The 20,849-nt window shown below is 36.2% G+C and overlaps 2 protein-coding genes and 1 long non-coding RNA gene across 4 annotated transcripts; 2 read left to right on the top strand and 1 right to left on the bottom strand.

Annotated features, from left to right (window-relative positions):
* The first annotated feature begins 11,395 nt into the window (after positions 1–11,395).
* On the top strand, positions 11,396–14,019 carry LOC126592793 (methyl-CpG-binding domain-containing protein 11-like). Of its 2 annotated transcripts, none has more exons than XM_050258583.1 (3): positions 11,396–11,531; positions 11,665–11,760; positions 12,929–14,019. In XM_050258583.1, exons 2-3 carry the CDS (start codon positions 11,677–11,679, stop codon positions 13,685–13,687), a joined length of 843 nt encoding a protein of 280 aa, XP_050114540.1. In that variant the 5' UTR covers positions 11,396–11,531; positions 11,665–11,676; the 3' UTR covers positions 13,688–14,019. The 2 variants fall into 2 exon arrangements, with proteins under 2 accessions (XP_050114540.1, XP_050114547.1); XM_050258590.1 differs by having other exon boundaries at positions 11,403–11,464.
* Positions 14,020–14,144: 125 nt separating this feature from the next.
* On the bottom strand, positions 14,145–16,121 carry LOC126592809 (thylakoid lumenal 16.5 kDa protein, chloroplastic-like). Its single transcript, XM_050258601.1, has 4 exons — positions 15,680–16,121; positions 14,893–15,032; positions 14,609–14,681; positions 14,145–14,465 (listed from the first exon to the last, which is right to left on the bottom strand). The coding sequence occupies exons 1-4, from the start codon at positions 16,044–16,046 to the stop codon at positions 14,356–14,358; spliced, it is 690 nt and encodes a 229-aa protein (XP_050114558.1). The 5' UTR covers positions 16,047–16,121; the 3' UTR covers positions 14,145–14,355.
* A 671-nt stretch (positions 16,122–16,792) lies between these two features.
* Positions 16,793–17,571, top strand: LOC126592789 (uncharacterized). Its single transcript, XR_007612805.1, has 2 exons — positions 16,793–17,053; positions 17,336–17,571. It is a non-coding gene; the product is annotated as an uncharacterized LOC126592789 (long non-coding RNA).
* The last annotated feature ends 3,278 nt before the right edge of the window (positions 17,572–20,849 follow it).

Here is a 20,849-nt window from a genome sequence, read left to right as displayed (position 1 = left end):
AGTTCAAAATCATAACACCGTTAATTGTAGTATATTTGCCGTACAATTGTTTATGTTTCAATCTTTGTACCCATGAACCAAAACTTTCTTTTGTCTTTCTACCCACAAAGTGCAAATTAAACCTGCCTTTTGTGTTCATCTTTGTACCCTATTATCTCATATTTATATGTACCCACTGTAATTGTACTCCAACAAAGGAATTGTGAGAAAGAATATACCAATTGTAATGTGGAATTCAAATATACACGTTATACAAATTGTATATGTAACAAGTCTAGAAAAACCATAACATGTTTATGGGTGCAAATATCCCAAATGCATCAATGGGTACATTTAAATTCACATGTACCCGTTAAAGAAATAACTTGAATTCAAACTAAGATATAAACGAAATAAAAAGCTATGTACCAAAACATATTTTGTTTTGCCTAATATGTAGGAATTGATTAGTTCTCATAATCTTATGAAATTTTGAAAAGAAATGAATTAATTACATTTAAGGGTGGCATAAAGTTTTAAATGTAAATATGCTGATGTGTATAATGTTGAAGGACTTTGATCAAAAATTTAAAATCAATTGGATTTCAATCAAAGGATATTGGTGGTTGGGGATTTCATCCTAATTTATCCTTTAAAAAAATAAATTAAATATTAACTAAATATTAAAAAAATTTAAATTAAAAAAAAAAAACAAAAAACAAAACCCACACCCATATCTTCCCCATCGACCCGTCCCCCCCCCAAACCTTCCTTCACCACCCCACCACCGCCTTTCTTCCTCCATCTTCACCACCCCACTGCTACTTAATCTCTTATCCTGAGCCACCAACAAACCGACCTCGAGCGAACCAAGAAGATCCTTGACGGTGCGTGAAACCTTCTCCTGGATCACTGTTGTCTCATTGTTCAACTCGGACCCGAACTCCTCGAGATCGTAGTGGTAGTTCGGGATGACAGACTCGGACTTCGTCGCAAATCAGACATTTGAAGCTTCATGCCCCGATGCCGTAATTCGGACGCGGACTACGGTCTAGTTCCCAGTCCGGGTTCAGGTCGATGTCGTCGTTTTGGGCGTCTGGGTGCAGATCGTCGGAGGGAAGGGGTCGTCGAAGAAGACCGACTTGAAGAAATCCATGGGTGAAGACTGACTTGAAGATTTGGGTGTAGGATCGGAGGAGAGAGGGTTGGGTGGGACGCGGTGGAGAGAAGGTAGAAGGGTGATGAGAAGTTTCATGAGGGGGAAGGGGATCTGGGTGTGGGTTTAGTTTTTTTTGTTTTTTTTAAAATATTTAGTTAATATTTAATTAATTTTTTTAAATATTAAATCAAAAATTTAATAGAAAGTAGGTCCCGCCTCAAGCCACATCAGCATTTAACGAAGAAATGGACAGACAATTGACATAAGGTATGAAATTGAAATAAATTCATAGATGAGGTATGACATTGACATTTTTTAAAGATGGGGTATGAAATTGTGATTGGCCTAATAGTTGAGGTAGTTTTGGGTAATTTACCCAAGAAAATAATTAAGAAAAAATTTATGTTAATATTTTTAAACATTTATAATGGGCCCCGGCACTACTTCTATTCACCTTCAACCTTCTCATTCCCCTCACCTGCAACCCAACCCCACCTTAAAACAACCAGCAGCTAGGATATCAAACAACCCACCCCCAAAAAAACCCATATTTGTTTTCAACACAATATCAACCGAAAATAATATATATATATATATATATATATATATATATATATATATATATATATATGATATGAGATAGATTACTTAGAAGAAAAAAGATGGAACATATCGCCCCTCCCCTACACATCATTGTCGCCCTCCCACCTAATCCCGGCGGCCTCCTTCATCTCTTTCTCTTCCTCATTCTTTCACTCTAACCTCGAATTGGCCTCGATCGAAACCACGAGACGCACCCAGCAACAAAATCGAAGGTGCAGAGAAATATGAGTTTTGGGGATTTTGACTTTAGGTTCAGTGCCGATGAAAATCACGAGTTTGAGCTCACCTTCGATGACTTTTGGACGACTCTACATTCTGTCAGAGGCAAAATTGCTGATTCATCACATTCGAGGTCGAGCGTCTGCTAGGACTCTTGGTCCTTAAGTTGGCATGACCTCTTTTTCATCCTCGTCAATGTTCTCATCGTTCAGTTGGGAGATGAAGACGATGACAAACCAAGTGGCGATGGAAGACCATGAAGAGAAAGGAAGTTCTGGGTGTTTTTGGAAGTTTTATTATTTTTAATTATTCAATTATCTTTCCAATTTTTTTAGATGAATTTCTAATTAGAATAAAGAATTAACTTTTTTATCCACATGTCAGAACTGCTACAACCACGTAGGCAGTTGACAGAATGACTAAAAGAAAAAGAGACGATTGTATGACGTTGAAATGAAATAATAAAAAATGTATGAAATTGAAATGTTTTAAAGATGATGTATGAGGTTGCAATTACACCAAAACCTGAGGGGGTAAAGTGTAATTTACCCAATTATATTTTACACCTTTGTGGTTTAAGGTGATTTACAAAATTGTTCATATATATGGTTTCAATTTTCTAAATATTGATAAGTGAAGAAATGGAAAACGTACAAGTGTCACAATTGTATTGGCTAGTGTCCATGTCATCATAGAGCAGCTAGATTGGTTAGAGCTTTGTTAGGAATTTATTAGGTTGTTAAAGAAGTCTGTTAGTTTGTTAGAATCGAGGTGTATGGCTACTGCATATAAAGTAGTGAATGTAATCTCTCCTACTCATCAATTGAAGCTTAATAGTCTTTCTTCTCATTCTCCTTCACGCTCTTTGCTTTTGTTTCTTTTTCCGTGTTCAATTCTTAAGCTCAATATTGGTTAAGATTGGTACTGTTAATATGGTATTAGAGTAGGATGTCTCACGTGTGAAGCCCAATGGCCACATGTGCTCCACGTCACCTGAGTTGTGTTGTCCACGTGTTAAGCTTGAAAATTCGCTACACGTGAAGGGGCTTGTTGAGAATGGATCCCACATCGATGAGAGAATGGGCCTTGCATGTGCTTATAAGTAGTTGGGCTACTCCCTATATTACCAATTGGTTTTATGATGGAACCCCAACTTCTTCATGGTATCAGTTCCAATTTTAAGATATAAGTTGAAGAAGAACCCTGATATAAGTCAAAGCAGAAACCCTGATGGATCAATTTCAAGATATAAGGCTCGTTTAGTGGCTCAAGGGTACACTCAAGACTTGGCCTAAACTATTTTGAGACATTTAGTCCAGTTGTGATGCATACAACAATCAAGTTAATCATTTCACTTGCAGCTCATCACAAGTGGGAATTGAGAGAACTTGATATAAAAAATGCATTCTTGTATGAAGAAATGAAAGAAGAGGTATACATAAAGCAACCTCAGGGTTTTGTGGACTCTACACATCCATATCATGTTTGTAAACTGGTGAAGTCACTGTATGGTTTGAAACAGGCACAAAGAGCCCGGAATGCAAAGTTCACAGGGTCTGGAATGGGATTCCAAATGTCACATTCTGATACCTGTTTATTTGTCAAGCATGATGGATATGATGCTATATTGCTCTAATGTTATATGTAGATGATATTATATTGACATGGTCTAATTTTGTCAAAGTTCAAGCCGTTCTTCAAGAACTTAGTGGAGTGTTTGAGTTAAAAGATATGGGCAAGTTGTCATATTTTCTGGGATTGCAGATACAGTATAAAGACAATGGTGATATCTTCATTAATCAGTCCAAGTATGCAAATGACTTGATACACAAAGATGGGATGGATACTTGGAAACCAACTATAACTCCATGTAAGCCATATACTTAACTATTAGCATCTGAGGTTACATTATTACCTGATCTTACTGAGTGCAGAAGTTAGTTGGTGCACTTCAGTATCTAAACTTTACTATACCTGATCTATCATATGCTGTAAATGTAGCATGTCAGTATATGACCGATCCAACAAATATAATTTTGCTCTTGTAAAAAGAATATTGAGATATGTACAAGGTATCATACAGTGTGGTTTAACATATGCAGCTTCACCAGATTCATCAATTACTGCTTTCTCAGATTCTGATTGGGCAGCTGATCCCAACATAAGGAGGTCAGTCACGAGATTTGTGGTTTATGTGGGACACAATCCAATATCATGACAATAAAAAAAGCAAGCATCAGTGTCCAGAAGTTCTACAAAGGCAGAGTACAAGGCTTTTGCACACTGTGCTTTAAACATGGTGTGGATAAGGCTTCTGTTAAAAAATCTACATCAATTTATTGATGAACCACCAATGTTACATTGTGATAACCTTTTTGCTTTGGCCTTGTGTTCCAATCCAGTGTTTTACACTAGAATCAAACATTTAGACATAGATTTTCACCAGAGAGAGTGCAAAGAAAAGACTTGGTGGTATAATACATTCCAATAGAAGAACAAATAGCAGACGTTCTCACCAAAAAACTGCATGGACTAACATTTGTTAAACACTGTTGCAATCTCAGGTTTGAATACCCCAGCTGAGATTAAGGGTGGATGATAAGTGAAGAAATGAAAAATGTACAAGTGCCACAATTGTATTGGCTAGTGTCCATGTCTTTTCATAGAGCAGTTAGATTGGTTGGAGCTTTGTTAGGTTGTTAAAGAAGTCTGTTAGTTTGTGAAAATCAAGGTGTAACGGCTACTGCATATAAATCAGTGGATGTATGCTATCTTACTCATCAATTAAAGCTTAATAGTTTTTCTTCTGCATTCTCCTTCTCTCTCTTTGCTTTCGTTTCTTTCTTTGTGTTCAATTTTTAAGTTCAGTATTGGTTAAGATTGGTACTATTAATAAATATTACACAGTATATGAGGTTTTGAATATCGATTTATGGCTTCAGATTCACTAGCATCTATCAACTTTATGTGATTCATTCCTTGCTAACTTGACCTCAATCCCTTGAAACTTAGAAATCCCTCACCTAAACATTCCTAAATGCAATTCTGAACACAACCCGTTTGAGCTACAATTCCTTACATCCCTGATGTCAAATTGATTTTGTTGGGCATATAATTATAGGCCATGCTTAATTAGTTTTACTGGTTTTTGTTGTTGGCTCCCTCATTACCCCAAACATAAAATCATACCAGAAGAATTTATGGAACTTCATCCAATTGATCTTTGTTGACTTAAAAAATGAAAACAAACAATAGCGATAATTAGACATTCTGGCAATTATTATTTGAATCTCTCTCAATTTATGCCTTCAGAATGGAATCAATGGATCACATGTCTTTGCAATGGTCATGGAGGGCAATTCTAATTCCCTATGTCTAACATTTTGTAGTCCATATATTCCTTAATAATTTGGTATCAACCCATTGGGACTTGAAAATCCCTTACCCAAAAATAGCGTTAAGAACAGTGTAAGAGTTTTTACAGAGCTAGGTCACTTTATTTATTGTTAATTGGTTTTATGGTGGAACCTTAACTTCTCTCAGCATATCAAATCAGGTTTATCCCATGTGTGAAACCAACGACCATAAGTGCTCGATGTCATCCACTATGTGATGCATATGTGTTTGGCTTGAAATTTCTCCACATATAAAAAGGCATGAGAAGACGTAAAGAATTGTCTTACATCGAAAAAAAGAAAACATTGCAATGAATCATAAGGTGTTAAGGTACTTCCCTTTATGATCAATTGAATTTTTTTTTTTGAACAAACGATATTATTTATACTAAGGGGAAGGGGTGGGCTTAGCCTCATAATAGATCAGCAATAATGTGGTTCAAACTCGCATTTGGCGAGAATCGAACCTAAGACCTCTCACTTACAAGTGAAAAGGAATACCACTAGACCGTAGTACTAAGTGGCTGATCAATTGATTTTTAAAATAAAACCTTAGGCTTTCTTCTGTTAGGAACATTTACCCCTGCAATTCTCTTAATATTACACCCAGAAAATCAAGCCATTCAATCGAAGAACTAGAAATAATAGTCCCCCCAAAATCCTCCTCATAGGATCTGTTGATCACCACATCCCAATTTTTTCCTAAAATTAGAACTACAGAATTATTGAACTTACATTCATCAAAGTCTCGTCCTCTTTCTATTGAATTATTGAACTTGAATTTTTCTGGCCGAAAAAAAGTTGTACATTTCATTGCTCACATGCATCTTTAATAATCTAGGAGTCTCATTGGCAAGTGGACTCGATGGGATTGCCCCATTCTTTGGGGCGTCAGATTGACTTTGACAATGACATCCTAGCAATTTGAAACTACATTTAGAATTGAGAGATAGACATTGATGATGATGAGTTTATGTATGCACACACACTTACATATACGAAAAAAATATAATCAGATCAATAATTTTGTTACACCATCTGTTCTAAAAATCCATATGCATAAAAGAAAAACAAGAAGAATAAAATATTGTGCCTAGTGGAGCCCCATATCCATGGACGATGGATTATCAGTGGGAATAATGCGAAGTGGGGAGAAGGGAACAACAAAAGTAATTCTTGCTCATAATTCTCCCATCTGCTCTTTCGCTATGCTAAATTGCTGAGGGATAGGTGGGATTCAGAAATAAAGGTGGGGTTACCATCCTTATCTACATCTCATAGGCTTAAAGGGGCTTAGCAACAAACTACGTATGTAACTTAGAGTTTAGGGTTTAACGTATGTTTGAATGAAACAAATATGATAGCAATCTAAAACCCTAATAATAAGAAGTAGGAAAGTAATTATAGAATTGTTGTCATTTTGCTATCATGTTTGTTTCATGGTCAAATCTTTACAAGTACGTACTGAAAGTCCATAGGCATATTAAATTTCTTGTCATTTTCGTCTTGAAAAATTTGTGGTATTTTTATTTCCTTTAGTCTATGGTATAAGATTCAAAGTTTTGCCCAATTTCTCTTCTTTCACAAGATTTGCTTCAAACACCATACCGACCAACCTAAGAAAAATAAAACAAACGAAAATGGACACATGAAATCAAGAAGGAACTTAAACTATACGAAATGACAAGAGGTGTATTTATAAGCATCCAATCTAGAAACAAAATGGAGAGACTTAAACCCTAATAACAAGTAAGAAAGTAATCATAAACCTTATTCTACTAAAAAAATCTAATACATAATTAAGTATAAAAAAAAAACTTCAAAAATTAATTAAAGAGGTATTTGTTGGTTTGCCTCCCGAACTTGTATAGAGTTGCCAATTTTCTCCCTGAACTTTAATTTTAGCCGATTACCCCATGAACTTCTACAATTGGTTAATTTCCCACTGAACTTTAACTTTAGCTCGTTACCCCTCTAAAATTTTATAAATAGCCCATTCCCCCCCCCTAGCGTTTAGATTTTAAAAATTTTCATCCAAGTTTTCATTCTTTTTGCCCCATACAGTTGTTATTCGTTGTCTGCGTGATCAAAATGGACAAAAATTAGATGAAGTTTTTTAAAATCTAGCTTTTGGGGAGAATTGGCTAATTATAAAAGTTCAGAGGGTAATCAGCTAAAATTAAAGTTCAAGGAGAAAATTGATAGCTAGCTCTATACAAGTTTGGGGAGCAAATCGACAGATATGCCATTAATTAAATTGATTAACTGTTGATTTTCCCAACATATTCATGAACGATCGACTATTTGTGGGAATAATGGAAAGTGGGAAGAAGTTAAAGTATTTTGTCCTCATAATTATCCACCCAGTGATTTTTTTGGCAGTAGGAGCTCATTCTCAGTCTCTCGTGTGGACTGTCTTCTTCGCAATGCATACACCCAATAATTTTTTAGCAGGAGGAGTTCACTCTAGCTTGCATCTAATGTTTTGTAGGGACATTTCTCACTAACCTAACCTAAATCTCTTATACTTTGTAATCCTTCATATTCAGCACAACATAAAGCAGAAATTTTGAATATGACGATCGTATTGCCTAAAATAAAAGTTAATGGATGATATTGGTGACATGGGTTTCAACTATTACTAGCCATACAGATACTCGTCTGTCCTCTTTCCAGAAGAGCTACACACGGGTCTTTTGGGATTTTCATATGCAATGTTTGTGGATAACAAAAATAATAGGAAAACGTTTTTTGACAAACGATACAGGATTAGTTTGTTAGTTGTTAGGTGGGAAGATGATCAGTTGGGATCAAACTCGCATCAAAATGCATATGCATAATTATTTTTCACTACTACAGTAAAACGCCATCTGCATAGAAAAACTTATTCAATGTTGTCTTATCTGTGTTGGCCATTTATATCCACATGCCTATATATTAACCCCTGCATACATCTATGGTCAAAGTGAAGCAAATCTCCCTATATATTAGTTAGAGCACTCTCATCCTTTGACAGCTGGTACAACATTAGGGAAACTAGATGCATATGATTTTGTTGAGACTCTAGAGCATATTAATTAAGTTTGAAATGAAAGTTTTGCACAAAGTGATCGAAATATATTGTATCTTTTTCAGTTATTGTCGATTGATTTTGAGTTGAATGTTTGAATTCTAACAACGTAAGCCACCGTATGCATGCGATATCAACACAATAATTTTGAATGGTTTGAAGTTAGAGAAATGCTAAGGGGACTCTCTCATAGTGGGACTCTTAGCCACCTTACAGTTTAAAGTCAATTCTGGTGCCAACATTATAAAATATTGTGTCAAAAGCATAAGATGATAGAGAGCCTATGAAGAGTTTATAAGAGTATTCGTAACATTTCTCTTGAAATTAAAGTTAACATACACACACATATGGATCATCCATGCATGTTAGGGGGGTAGTAGGATTCCCAACATAAATAGACCAAAACCTGAAGCTCCAAACTTTCCGCAATGACAACTTAGTGCAGTATCGTGTACAGAATGCAACATACAGTAGAGGGTCAATATTGATACAAGCCATGAAAATGTAGCCATGCGCTGCATGTGGAAGGTGTTCCCTAATTAATTAATAATGATAGCTAAAAGTAGTTGGTTTTATCGACAAGGACGACGATTGCTCCATTTGCCGGTGGTACGTACTCTTTGAACACTATACTATTATGGTATAAGTCCTGCACAAAATGCACATATTTGATCCATGAAATGAAAGGACGTGGTTCCATTTCTTGAAGGGCATCCATGTATTTACACAAATACTATATAAATTCTCTTGCATGCATACTTAATTTGAAGGTCAGATCATGTGATGGAAATGTAGGGATAAGTTTAGATCAAATTAAGATCAAACGAATTAGAAACGTATGATGATTGAAACACTGAAAATAATGTGCGTAAATTCATGTACATATTAGCAGCTTAGTGATTTTCCCACTTAATCTCGTGAGTGTAAGATATTGTAAACACTTAATTTAGAGTGTTAGACTTAAATGAGAATGTCCAAATCTTTACTTTTTTTAGGATAACGCTAGGGAGATCAAAATTTTAAACCAAATGCGTAAACCAAATCATGTGTAACCAATAAGAAACAAATACGTTAATCGACACTTAATTAATAATTCAATAATGTACAACCAAATCATTTGATTTGCAAATTTAGTTAAAAAAATTTGGTCTCTCTAGCATTATCCTTTTTATATAGTATCCAAACTCTAGACGGCCTATTTAAATGGAGAGGTTATGGAATTCAAAAAAAAAAATCGTGTATGATTTGCAAGATTTTGGGGACTAATATAAAAACCTTGCAAATTAGCAATCAAGTAATATTTTTTTTGGTTATTTTTAGAATTAAAGATATCAAATAAAGCCAAGAATAATATTAAGTAGTTAAGTTGATAAAAGTAAACTGTGAGGATGTAAAGAACAGTCACACATCGAAAAAGTTAAGACACCTTGTAAGACCTTATAAGTCAGATTACTTTCTCAATAACCAATTGGTTATGATGATATAAAATTTCAACTTCTTCATGGTATCATAACAAGTCCTTCACATCTTACACTTGAAGACTTGAAGTTTCGACACATATGACGGAGAATTGAGAAATACCATCTATCAAGCAAGAAGTCTTTAGCCTATAGAGGAAAAAGTACCCACTCCACTTTAATTGGGTCAAGTAGAATCCAGGCCTCTTCCCTCTTGTAGCCTCCATGGAGTCTCCACATACTCCCATGAAATTGGGCCTCAAGGTCTGCATGAAATGATTTTTATTTTTTATTTTTATATTTTATGCCTATCTGCATGAAATGAATTGAAGGATTTGGTGTCAGCTAGCAAATAAATAGCGAAAAAACAAAAGCTCTGGAGAAAGGACATGGATCATCTCCTGACCAGTTGTCCTAATCCACCTAATTAAATTATTTGGATCATTGGAATTTGATTAAACAGTTATAAACAGAGGTTAATTTTAAAAGTTATAATACATTTAGCCGTTAGATTAAATTTTAATGATCCGGATGATTTGACTAGGTAGATTAGGATAATTGGATCTAGAGAGGATCCATGTCCCCGGAGAAAATCCCAGAAAATATTTTAATTATTATTTTATTTCTTATTTCTTTTTTTTTAAGGATTAAAAAAGAGGGTATAATCCAGTCCATCCGAATAAGGCAATTATGGATAACCCTAAATTTTGTGTTGTTTTATAACAAACCCGGACGCGGGTGTTCTTTGCTTGTCTCATAATTAAGTCAATCCCACACTCTACACTCTAACACACACAATCAAATGGTAACTTAAATTTTAGGTCGACTCGAAATCTTACGTACAAGTTTTTTTAGTATGCTTAGATATAAATTATATGCATGAATTTTTTGTAGTTAGATTCTTAACGATTGAATTTTGGCTGCACATCAAACCCTCCGTTCACTTGAAGCATGAAATATACTAGAAATACAATGGGTTGTTCGAACAACATTTTGTTTTTTCTTATGATAAATCGTAATTAGAAGCGTGTCATAAGACATGCATACATAGAGGATAATGCTTTAGCAAATACGAGTTTTGAGACTCCATGTATACTAGCATTTGTAATCTTCGACCGATGATGAATGTTGTATAATTAGATACGTAAATGTCTTAACGAGACTAAATATCTACACCAGATATGTCATTAGGACAGTATCTCAAAACAAATGATGGATAAGTGGATATTCTTTTCTATTGTTTAATTAGATGCCAAGACAAAAGGGAAAAATATTTGAAATTCAAAACAAGAGCTCCTCTCCTGCGTCTCATGTCCACCATAGTGATTGTATGGTTGTGAATGCAAAAGCAATCACATGCAAGCCAACCGTCACAACCCCTAAGCGGTGACTCACAGCTCCTCGAAGTCAAAACCAACGAACTTACGTACATGCAATCCCAACCGTCCATAATCCCCTATCCAATCCAGGTGCCATGCCCACATGACGCCGTCACGTTCCAAAATGCCCAGCACAAAAATCACAGACGAGCTCTCGAAAGAGAAGAAGCACAAATGCTCTGATTCAACAACGTGTATATTTGGTTAGCCCTCTTTTTTTTTCTTCCCTTTCAATCGAATTTTTCACAGCCTGCGAATTTTACAGAGAAAGTAAGGAGCTTTCTCTCTTTCCTTACTGTTCTCGCATTTAATTTAATTTTTTGACAATTATTTAATTTGTAATTTGGTTATTAAAATTCAGGGTTTTTGTTGTTTTGGAAAATAATTGTTTAAATTTTTGCAGGTTGGAAGTGAAATGGCGAGCTCAGTGGAGAAGGAGGGTGGGAAGGAGGAGGTTGTGTCCTTGGAACTTCCAGCTCCTTCTGGTTGGGTGAAGAAGGTTTATCTGCTTTCTATCTGTTTTTATTGGCTCTGTATTTTTTTGCCCATATAATTTTCTGAGCTATGGAATTTTGAATTTTGAATTTTTGGGTAGCTAAATTAGTATAGTCATGTTTATTTGGGGAAATTTCAATTGGGTTTTGTGGATTGGTGGGTTTTTGTGGTAGAATTTGAGGATTTGGTAATGGTTCTGTTTTAGGGTTTGTGTTGAATTTTCAGGAATTGTGCTTAATTTCTGGGGCTTTTGCATATAGTTTGTGAGGTTAATTTGTCTGGTAGGGTTCGGGGGGAAGCGATTTTTGTACTGGTTTCTTGGAATTCCGCATTGCTAATTGTATGAGAATTTTCAAATTTTCATGGAGGAATGCAGTTTAGAATTGAGGGTTTTGAAAAGTGGAGGCAATTACAATCTCTGTGGTTTCATTTGAGGAGATTCTGCTATTCAATATATTGCTGATTTGTTTCAAATGCCTTTCGAATTTATCTTTGTTACTTTTAATTACTCGAATTCTTTTTGGTATGACCAAACGATTAAGATGTTAGGTGAACATGATATTGCCTATATAAAATGGAAATGACTCTTTTTCCGGGATTGATTGGCTTCCGCCTAACAAGAAACTCAAACGGATTAGTTCTATGTGTAGTTGGATTTAAACTGATTGAGTAATAGGAATATTGGTTGTTTGCAATTATGGAAATCGTGTTGACCAAAAGACGTTCAATTTTTTACCATATAATTGATTTGGCAAATGAGCACATAACTGACAACGGAATATTCCAAAATACAAAGAAAAGGAAGTAACTTTTAATATTTGGCCTTCTAAGTGTACCCGCTAGTTAGAGCTCTAGCTGATTCCATTATGAGCCTTCGTAACTTTCGCGAGTTGCTTTACTTAAAATCTTTTGTGCACTATGCCAATGAACTTTTAGGTCTCCGTGCTGGTTGATTTCATAAGGTGCATGGTCACTGTCCTTTGTCTCTCAAGTGCAATTTCAATATCTGCCTACCACGGTGCAATAGTTTATTTCTTATTCCATTTTCGCATAAGTCGTCTCACAGCACCTTTTTCGAATGTTTTTCATACAATGCATATTATATTGTTATGTATTTTTTCTATTTTATTGAGTCAACTTAACACGCTGAGTTTGGTCTGTGTAACATGCAGTTTCTGCCCAAGCAAAGTGGAACTCCTAAGAAAAATGAGATTGTGTTTACAGCCCCAACGGGAGAAGAGATCACCAGCAAAAGACAGTTGGAACAGTACCTGAAAGCACACCCCGGTGGTCCTGTGGCATCAGAATTTGATTGGGGCACTGGTGAGACACCAAGGCGGTCAGCAAGGATTAGTGAGAAGGCCAAAGCAACTCTGCCGCCAATAGAAAGTGAGCCCCCAAAGAAGCGAAGCAGAAAATCAACTTCGGCAAAGAAGGAGGACAAAGAAAAGGAAGCTGCTCCTGAAGGAGCTGAGGAGACAAAAATTAGTGATGTGCAAGATGCTGAAAAAGCTGAGAAGGATGCAGATACTGAGATGGAAAAGGTTGACGTGAAGGAAAACCAAGATGAGGAAAAAGCACCAGCTCCTCCTGAACAAGCCAAAGTTCAACAAGAAGTTAATGTACCTGGCGATGCTGCAGCTCCGGGAGATTCAAAAGCATCTGTTGATGGGAAGGAGGTTGAAGGGAAAAAAGAAGAAATGGTCGAGCAACCACCTGTTGAGGCAGGGAAAAAGGAAGTGGCAGGGGATCAGGGCAAACCCGGCATTGCTATTGCTGATGATGACAAACATGAAGGAGAAGGAGAGGAAAAAAAGAAACATGGCAAAGAGACCGAAGTAGAAAATATGGAGAAAGCAACAGCGAAAGGGAATGGTGAGGAACATATTAGTTCAGGTGTTCATGAAGCGGGAAGAAGGTTGAAGAAGTGACTGAGAATGGCTGCCCCGGCAATGAGGCTACAAAGGTCGAACCTTGATGATTCATCCAAACCCCGTGTCTCTTCCGTCATTCTGACCCTTGCACATTTCTGGGAAAACTCATTAGTTTCAGTGTTGTTAATTTTAGATCTTTGATTGTTCATTGAAGCCTCCGTCCATAGGATCGGTAGTTTAGACGTATAAAATGTACCCTCCTTTTGTTGTGTACTAGAGAGAATGTAGGTGGCAGTGACCTCTGTAACATTCTGTTGTAAAATACTGGTGATGTAATTTTAATATTGTGCAGCTCTGTACTATTGTAGTGAGAACTTTGTCTTTCGCTCGATCTAGTTGTTGATTTCCACAGGTCTGGTTAAGTCCGTGTTTTTTTGGATGAACAAAGATTTGAGTTTTGGGATCGTAAAATGCTGAAACATCCATAGCTGATTGAGTTGTGCAGATTGGCAAATATATGAAAAAAGTATCATTGTTTCAATTCAATGTACAAAGAACAATGAAATCGGAAGTCGTAGTTTTAGCGAAAACTGCTGTAGCCGGAACTCAATGGAGACTGTTGAACTCCTTTTTTGTATTACTGATTGATAGAAATATTGGAATTAATAGTCTTGCTCTCATAAAAAAACGAAACGAAGTGATCAAATGAGCGGTCTTCTGTGTGGTTAAAGTCCCTTAAGCTGGCCAATGAGCCCTGTTAATGTCGTCCATTTCTCAATTGCACTTGCAGAAGACACAAAAGCAAGCTTGGAGGACTCCACATCGTTCCGGGTTACTGCAAAACAAGATTGACCCACGAAAAAGTATGTTAAACCGAAGATTTTCCAGTCGGATAACTGATGATTTTCTGTAATATAAGTGAGGCATTGATGTTGAATGCAATCTCATTGAATAATTTCTAGTGATGGAGTAACTCACCTGATAATATCAATGAAGCTAGTGAGGAGTTGAATGTATCCACCTCAGTCTTCTCTTCAGGGCTAGAGCTTAGCTGTTGAGAAGGTACACGAAAAACAGTTGGAAAGCTATGCAATGAATGCCAACATAACAACTAGCAGATGCTATGACTGTTCAAGAAACCGAGACTAAGCACAATGTAAAATTCAAAAACAATACACAACGAATGAGGGTAGAGCAATGCTTTCAGTTTTCATTATCGGAGTTTTTTCGTGCTGTTCTTGTAAACCAGGATGAGGGATGACCTTATTCAAAGCGATATTCGCCTTCTGAACCCAATCTGTGTCAGTGCTGCCCCCAAGAACCGAACTGGCTGCAGGCAAATCGTTACTGTCAATGGCTTGGCCTGCTTTGCTCAGCCTGTACACCAGTTCCTGCAGATATCCTGCAACAGATGATACTATTGTTGTAAGTTTCTAGCATGCCAACAAAACGTTTTTTCATAGAACAAGAGAATTACACACTGATTTGGTTTATGTTGAGATATTAAAAGAAATTTAACTAGGGAACAACCATCTGATGGAAAACTAGTTTCGTGTTCGGTGCAAAGAGCATTTTTTCGTCGAGAACTACACGATGTTGATATAGAAGGTGCATGCTCTCCAGTTTGAGTTTTCAATACTTCAAAAAATGAAAGGAAAACAGTCTCGAGACTTGACCAAAATCAGGTAGAATGCAGCTTCCCATGGCACAAAATATGAACTTCCAAGCCTTCAAGCTAAAGCCTTAAGCCTAAATTACAGAACATGGACAATACTTATCGGGTAATGTGTAGCGCATATAGCCATTGGTCTTTGGACTCTTCACACAGTCAACCTGTTCTGATACTACGAGAAAAGTGAAAGTTTGACACCAGAACTAATCATCAATACGAAGAGTGACCCAACTCCTTATTACCCGACGGGGATATTTTTTCACATCAGCACAAATATATATATAAACTATCACTAGGAATTATATTTTGTTGAATTTTAAACATCAAGAGAAAATTAAGCATTTTATATGGGATCTTGAAGTGAATTAAAACAAAACCTGTTTCTTTCTTTGATGAGCTGAGAACTCCTTGCCTTTCAAGCCTCTTCTTCCTGTCCTTCTTAACCTTCTCCAACAGTTCCTCGTCATCATCAGCTTCCAGAATTGCTGCTTTAGAACTGCTGAAATCTTTGCCAACCAATGAGAAGGCGAAGCTGGTGAGAAAGCAGATGGACAGGCTTCTTTTAGTGAGGATTGGAGCAGGTGATTGCGGCTCTTCACTCAGTGCCTGACAAAAAGTCAATCCTCTCCTTGTACTTGTTTTTTGGACATGAATTAGTTTTGGTGTTGTTGTCAGTGAAGAAGGAGGAGTAGCAGAAGATGAAGGGAGGAAGGATTTTGCAGTGGAGAGAATGGCTGTGGCCATTTTCTTTGATTGGTTTTTTTTTTTTTTTTTACCTTATTTTTTCTGGTGTTTTTTTTTTTTTGTGGAAAAATTCAGAGGTATTGAATTGACATGTTAGAACTTTTGAGGATAAGGTTGCAGGATTCTGTCCATCTGATATCCAGTCATTTTCTTCCCTAGTGCTTAATGGTATTTTTGTAATATGCATGGACAATTTACAAAATAAAACCTGTTTATTAGCGGATAAGAGATTCGGACCTTGATGTGTAACATAAATTATATTACCTTAACCAACTTGGCTACATTTAGTTTGCAAAATGTTAGCATTGTTAAAGTGACTGCTTGCTCGAGAAGTGGAGAGGGAACACGATTGACATATTTCATTTTTTGGGGAAAGTATGATAGATATATTCCTGAATAAGTTTTCGTCAAAGCATCACGAGATGATATACTCCTAAAATTTATGATTTTATCAAAACAAATCACGTGATAAGTGATAAGTAAGAAAGAAACATAAAATCTAACTTTTTAATACGACAATAGTGTTTGACGTGAAATAACGCCCACAATCGCTTTTCCCTTTTTATAAAAGTTACTATTTTGAAATAATACCTTACAAATGGCGTCCTCCAATTGGCAAATTGTAAGTAGAAAGTAGTAAAAGTAAATTCCACGCAAACAACAGTAAAAGTCCAAAGTGGGTAAAAAAAGGAAAAGAAATTGACCGACTAGAGCAAGAGTCGACAACGAAACCGCCAAAACGCTCAATACCTCAACTCTCTCTGCTCCTCACAAAACACCCGCAAAACCTGGACGTCAGAGAAAAACAGCAAAAGGGCATCACTTATAAATGTCTCTCATGGAACCCCCCAGGAAGAAGAAGCACTGCATTCAACAAGTGTTCGTACTTGTCGGATTTCCTCTTTGTTTGGTCCTAAGATCGAATCTTCGTCGCATGTTGAACATGGGAAGCTTCTGGTTCTTTGTTCAGTTTGGTCACTTGTTCTTGGTCTTGTTCCTTCTAATTGGTAAATTTCTACTTTTGATTTTCCCCTAGGTGGTTGTTTTTGAATTGATTTGTGGAGTTGCATTTTGAGTTTTAGACTGTTTTCTGCTTGAGTTTGATGAATTGGATTGTTATAGAACTTCTAAAGGTACAAGTTTTCTTACCTCCCCATTTACCATAAGTCGCTCCACACGGAATGCTATGTTTTTGTTAATACATCAAATTGTTTTTTGTTATCTGAATTCGTATATTGTTGTAAGTTCTTCCTCTATCTCATTGGTTTCTTTATGTACATTTCTTACAGGATATCGGAGCTCAACAACATTGGTTTCATTTGCGATACTTTTTGTTCCAGATCTCCGCTGCTGCATTGCTTCTGCTCTAAAAATGACAACAGTAGTCAGTAGAGAGATTGTCTAGCCATTTTTTTCTCTTTGTTTACCTTATTTTCTGCTATGTTTATGGGAAAGCTCAGTCATTTTTTCTGATGCTTAAACAATCTAAATTGACACAATATTTAGACTCAAATTCTAAACCAAAGTCAGATGTCCCCATCAATCCATATACTTAGATATGGCCATCCATCGTTACTAATTATCAAAACCAACTCGGCATTTGAAAATGGTTCATAATTTTGTCTCTTATCATCATAATCTAAAAGGAACAATTTTACTTCTTTCTTAAGTTTAGTACTCAAACTTTGTCCAGAACGTAAGAAAATATTTTATATTCGGCTACAAAAGATATTCCAAACTAGCTACTCTAATTTACGGAAAGAGTGAATCGAACATACAAAGTGCCCTAGTCAACTGGTCTAACCCACGTCTGCTATTTGAAAGTAACTAAAATTTAAGAACCTACATATCAAATAAAGGTACAAACGGGCTAGAAAATGGGCATGTGGGGTTCTAATTTACCAATCGTGGATCAAGGGGAATGTTGTAATGGGGTCCCTGGAAGGATTTCCCAGTTCTAAACGATGAGAAAAAAGGTAGCTTCATCCATGCTCTTATGACTGTTATATAATCCACGATCAGTGGATTTAAAAGTAGATTCCCATATACGTGGATCATATCAGTTGGTATGGCAAAAGGCTGAGGCAACCTTTTTTTTTCTTCTGCATTTTATAACGATCTTTTGATCCATCACTTTCGTCTTTTCACATTTACCAGAATATGTTGGCGAAATGCTCTCTCTTTAAACCAGCTCAAAAGACAACCCTCTCATGTCATCGGATGCAATAACTAATCAGATTTTAATTAGATACCATATGCCTTAAAACATCTCACGCATCACCAAACTCTCATTTATTTTGATGTACACAAACATATTAGAAGGAGAAATTGAGCAGATGCCCTAGCTCGAATTCAAAAATGAATATTGTTAAACACCTGAGCTACAAAACCCTACCATCACCGATACCCAATTTTAAGTCGGATTCTGATTACACTTACGACCTAGGAGGTCACTGATATTTTCTTAAAAAGGTACACCAAACATTACAAAGGAGTCTCTACCTCTTACTTTCTTGAGAACTCTCAGCTTTTTCCACACTTTATGAGCATATATTCCAAGAAATAAACAAAAAAGTCTCCACCTCCACTGCGATTATTTGTGACTGATAACCTTCATTGTCCTTCTGTAATTAACTGACATTATAGTGGGATCATATAGCAACATACGCGTTTAATTAACTCATTCTTTTTTAGAAAGAGAAAAAAAGATCGAGAAAAATAAAACTAAAAAGACAAAGTTTTAGTTGAGGAAGGCTACCAAGTGCCTTGTCCTCTAAGAAAACTATCCTTTGCTTCTTTCCAGAACATCAGTTAGCTTTTAGAGTGTAGTGTACTACTACTATATCAATTTATTCATGCAAAATAAGGTTCAAACTTTTAGACAAATATTATAGGCTAGTATTTTTCTTATACAATGATATTTACATTATGCGGTGGAATTGGATGAATTGGATTAAGCCGTAATAATTAGATATTAAATTTACTATTACGGGGGTTGAATTTAAAATGTTCCGCTTACAAGTTGATCTTTTATTTGGATGGGGAAAAAAATTAGAAAATTTAAAATTGTCACATGTTAAATTGCTAAGTGAAAATCATACATATAGTGTTGCTTTATGCATGTGAAGAATAATTGTGTGGAGAGATAATATGAATTCTTGACACGCCCCGACCCTGATATTCTCCGAATACCAGGATAGACACGTGCTGGCCGACACCCGAGGGTGACGAAAGCCATTAATTGATACAAAAGCTAAGAATAAGAAATAAATACGGGTTATGAATTTAAATACAATGAATTAACAATTTAGGAACGTGTTCAGAGCATACAACTAAACCTAATCACTAAAAAGAATTAAGATAAAATTGAATGAATAAATAAGTGGGTCATACATCGAGAGGATTCAAAGATGCTGTTGAGGAAGTGTCTTGACGCCGGGATTAGGTGCCTTGATCCTAAGTCCTGAATGGGGGGCGCAAAGCAAAGGTGAGTGGACCCTTTCTAAAATTACATGATTTTATAGTCTAATTGCATAAATGATTAGCATGCCTACAAGTTATGTTTTGATTTATGTTAAGCTTGTTTATCAAATATATTGATTTTCGTCTCGTGTTTTTGGTGAGGAATTAATTGTTAGCCTATATTGAGCTATATTTTAATATATCATATTTTCTATAAAAACCATGAACTGGTAGATTATCTGATGGATGACGATAGGATGCTAGAACATGTTTTAGAAACCCCTCTTTATAGTATAGACGATGGATGACTTTATACTATGAAGTAGTTATTTATGAGAGGTGTAACTATTTGTGCGTACCTAGTAAACACTATGCCGTCTGGGGCGAGGATCTGATGTTGGCAGATAGGCCGGGAGAAATAATCCCTAGCTACGGGTTGAGGGACACGGAGCAGGCATTGAGCCGGGAGTTGGTAATCTCTGGCTACGGGTGCAGAGACCACGGAGCAGGCATTGGGCCGGGAGTTATATTTATTCAGTGATCTTTCTAGCAGCACAATACGCTTACGAGACGATCTATGAGACGTTTACTGTTTTGATTTCTGCAATGTTATTCCGCAATATGACTTTTGAGATATTTTGGCATGCTAGGATTTTTATTAAATCAATCACTTATTATGCTAGTAGTTTTCATTATATATAAAATGTGGGGGTTAGTATGTTGATAACTGTTTCATTATTTCCTTGGACGGAAGTGTGCCGACGAGGATGTCAAGCCCCTAAGGGAGGTGGATTGTAACATCCCATATCGCCCATGGGAGTGATCTTTAAATGTATATTCCCATCCCTATCTAGCACGAGGCTTTTTGGGAGCTCATTGGCTTCTGGTTCCGTAGAAACTCCGAAGTTAAGCGAGAAGGAGGCCAGAGCACTTCCATGATGGGTGACCCACTGGGAAGTTGCTTGTGAGTTCCCAAAAAGGCCTCGTGCTAGGTAGGGATGAGAATATACATTTAAGGATCACTCACCTGAGCGATGTGGGATGTTACAATTCTTCCTTCAACATCTCTCTTCTATTAAGAAGCAGAAAAGAAAAAAATAAGAAAATAAAATGAGTTTAAGAGTAATGCTAGGAAGACTAAATTTGTAGACAAAATTTGCAAACTAAATGACATGTCATTAATAGGAAATGGTTACATTTATCAACAATCATCAACTTCCATGTCATTTAGGTTACAAACTTTTGTCTATAAATTTAGTCTCCCTAATATTACTCAAATAAAATTACAATTTGATATGTGGATTTTACTTTTGTATTTCTTATGGCCAATCATTAAAGTTG

This window comes from Malus sylvestris, chromosome 2 (assembly GCF_916048215.2).
Source record: "Malus sylvestris chromosome 2, drMalSylv7.2, whole genome shotgun sequence".
Taxonomy (NCBI): domain Eukaryota; kingdom Viridiplantae; phylum Streptophyta; class Magnoliopsida; order Rosales; family Rosaceae; genus Malus; species Malus sylvestris.
Note: the sequence above shows the minus strand (reverse complement) of the source record. Positions and strands in the feature narration are given on the sequence as shown.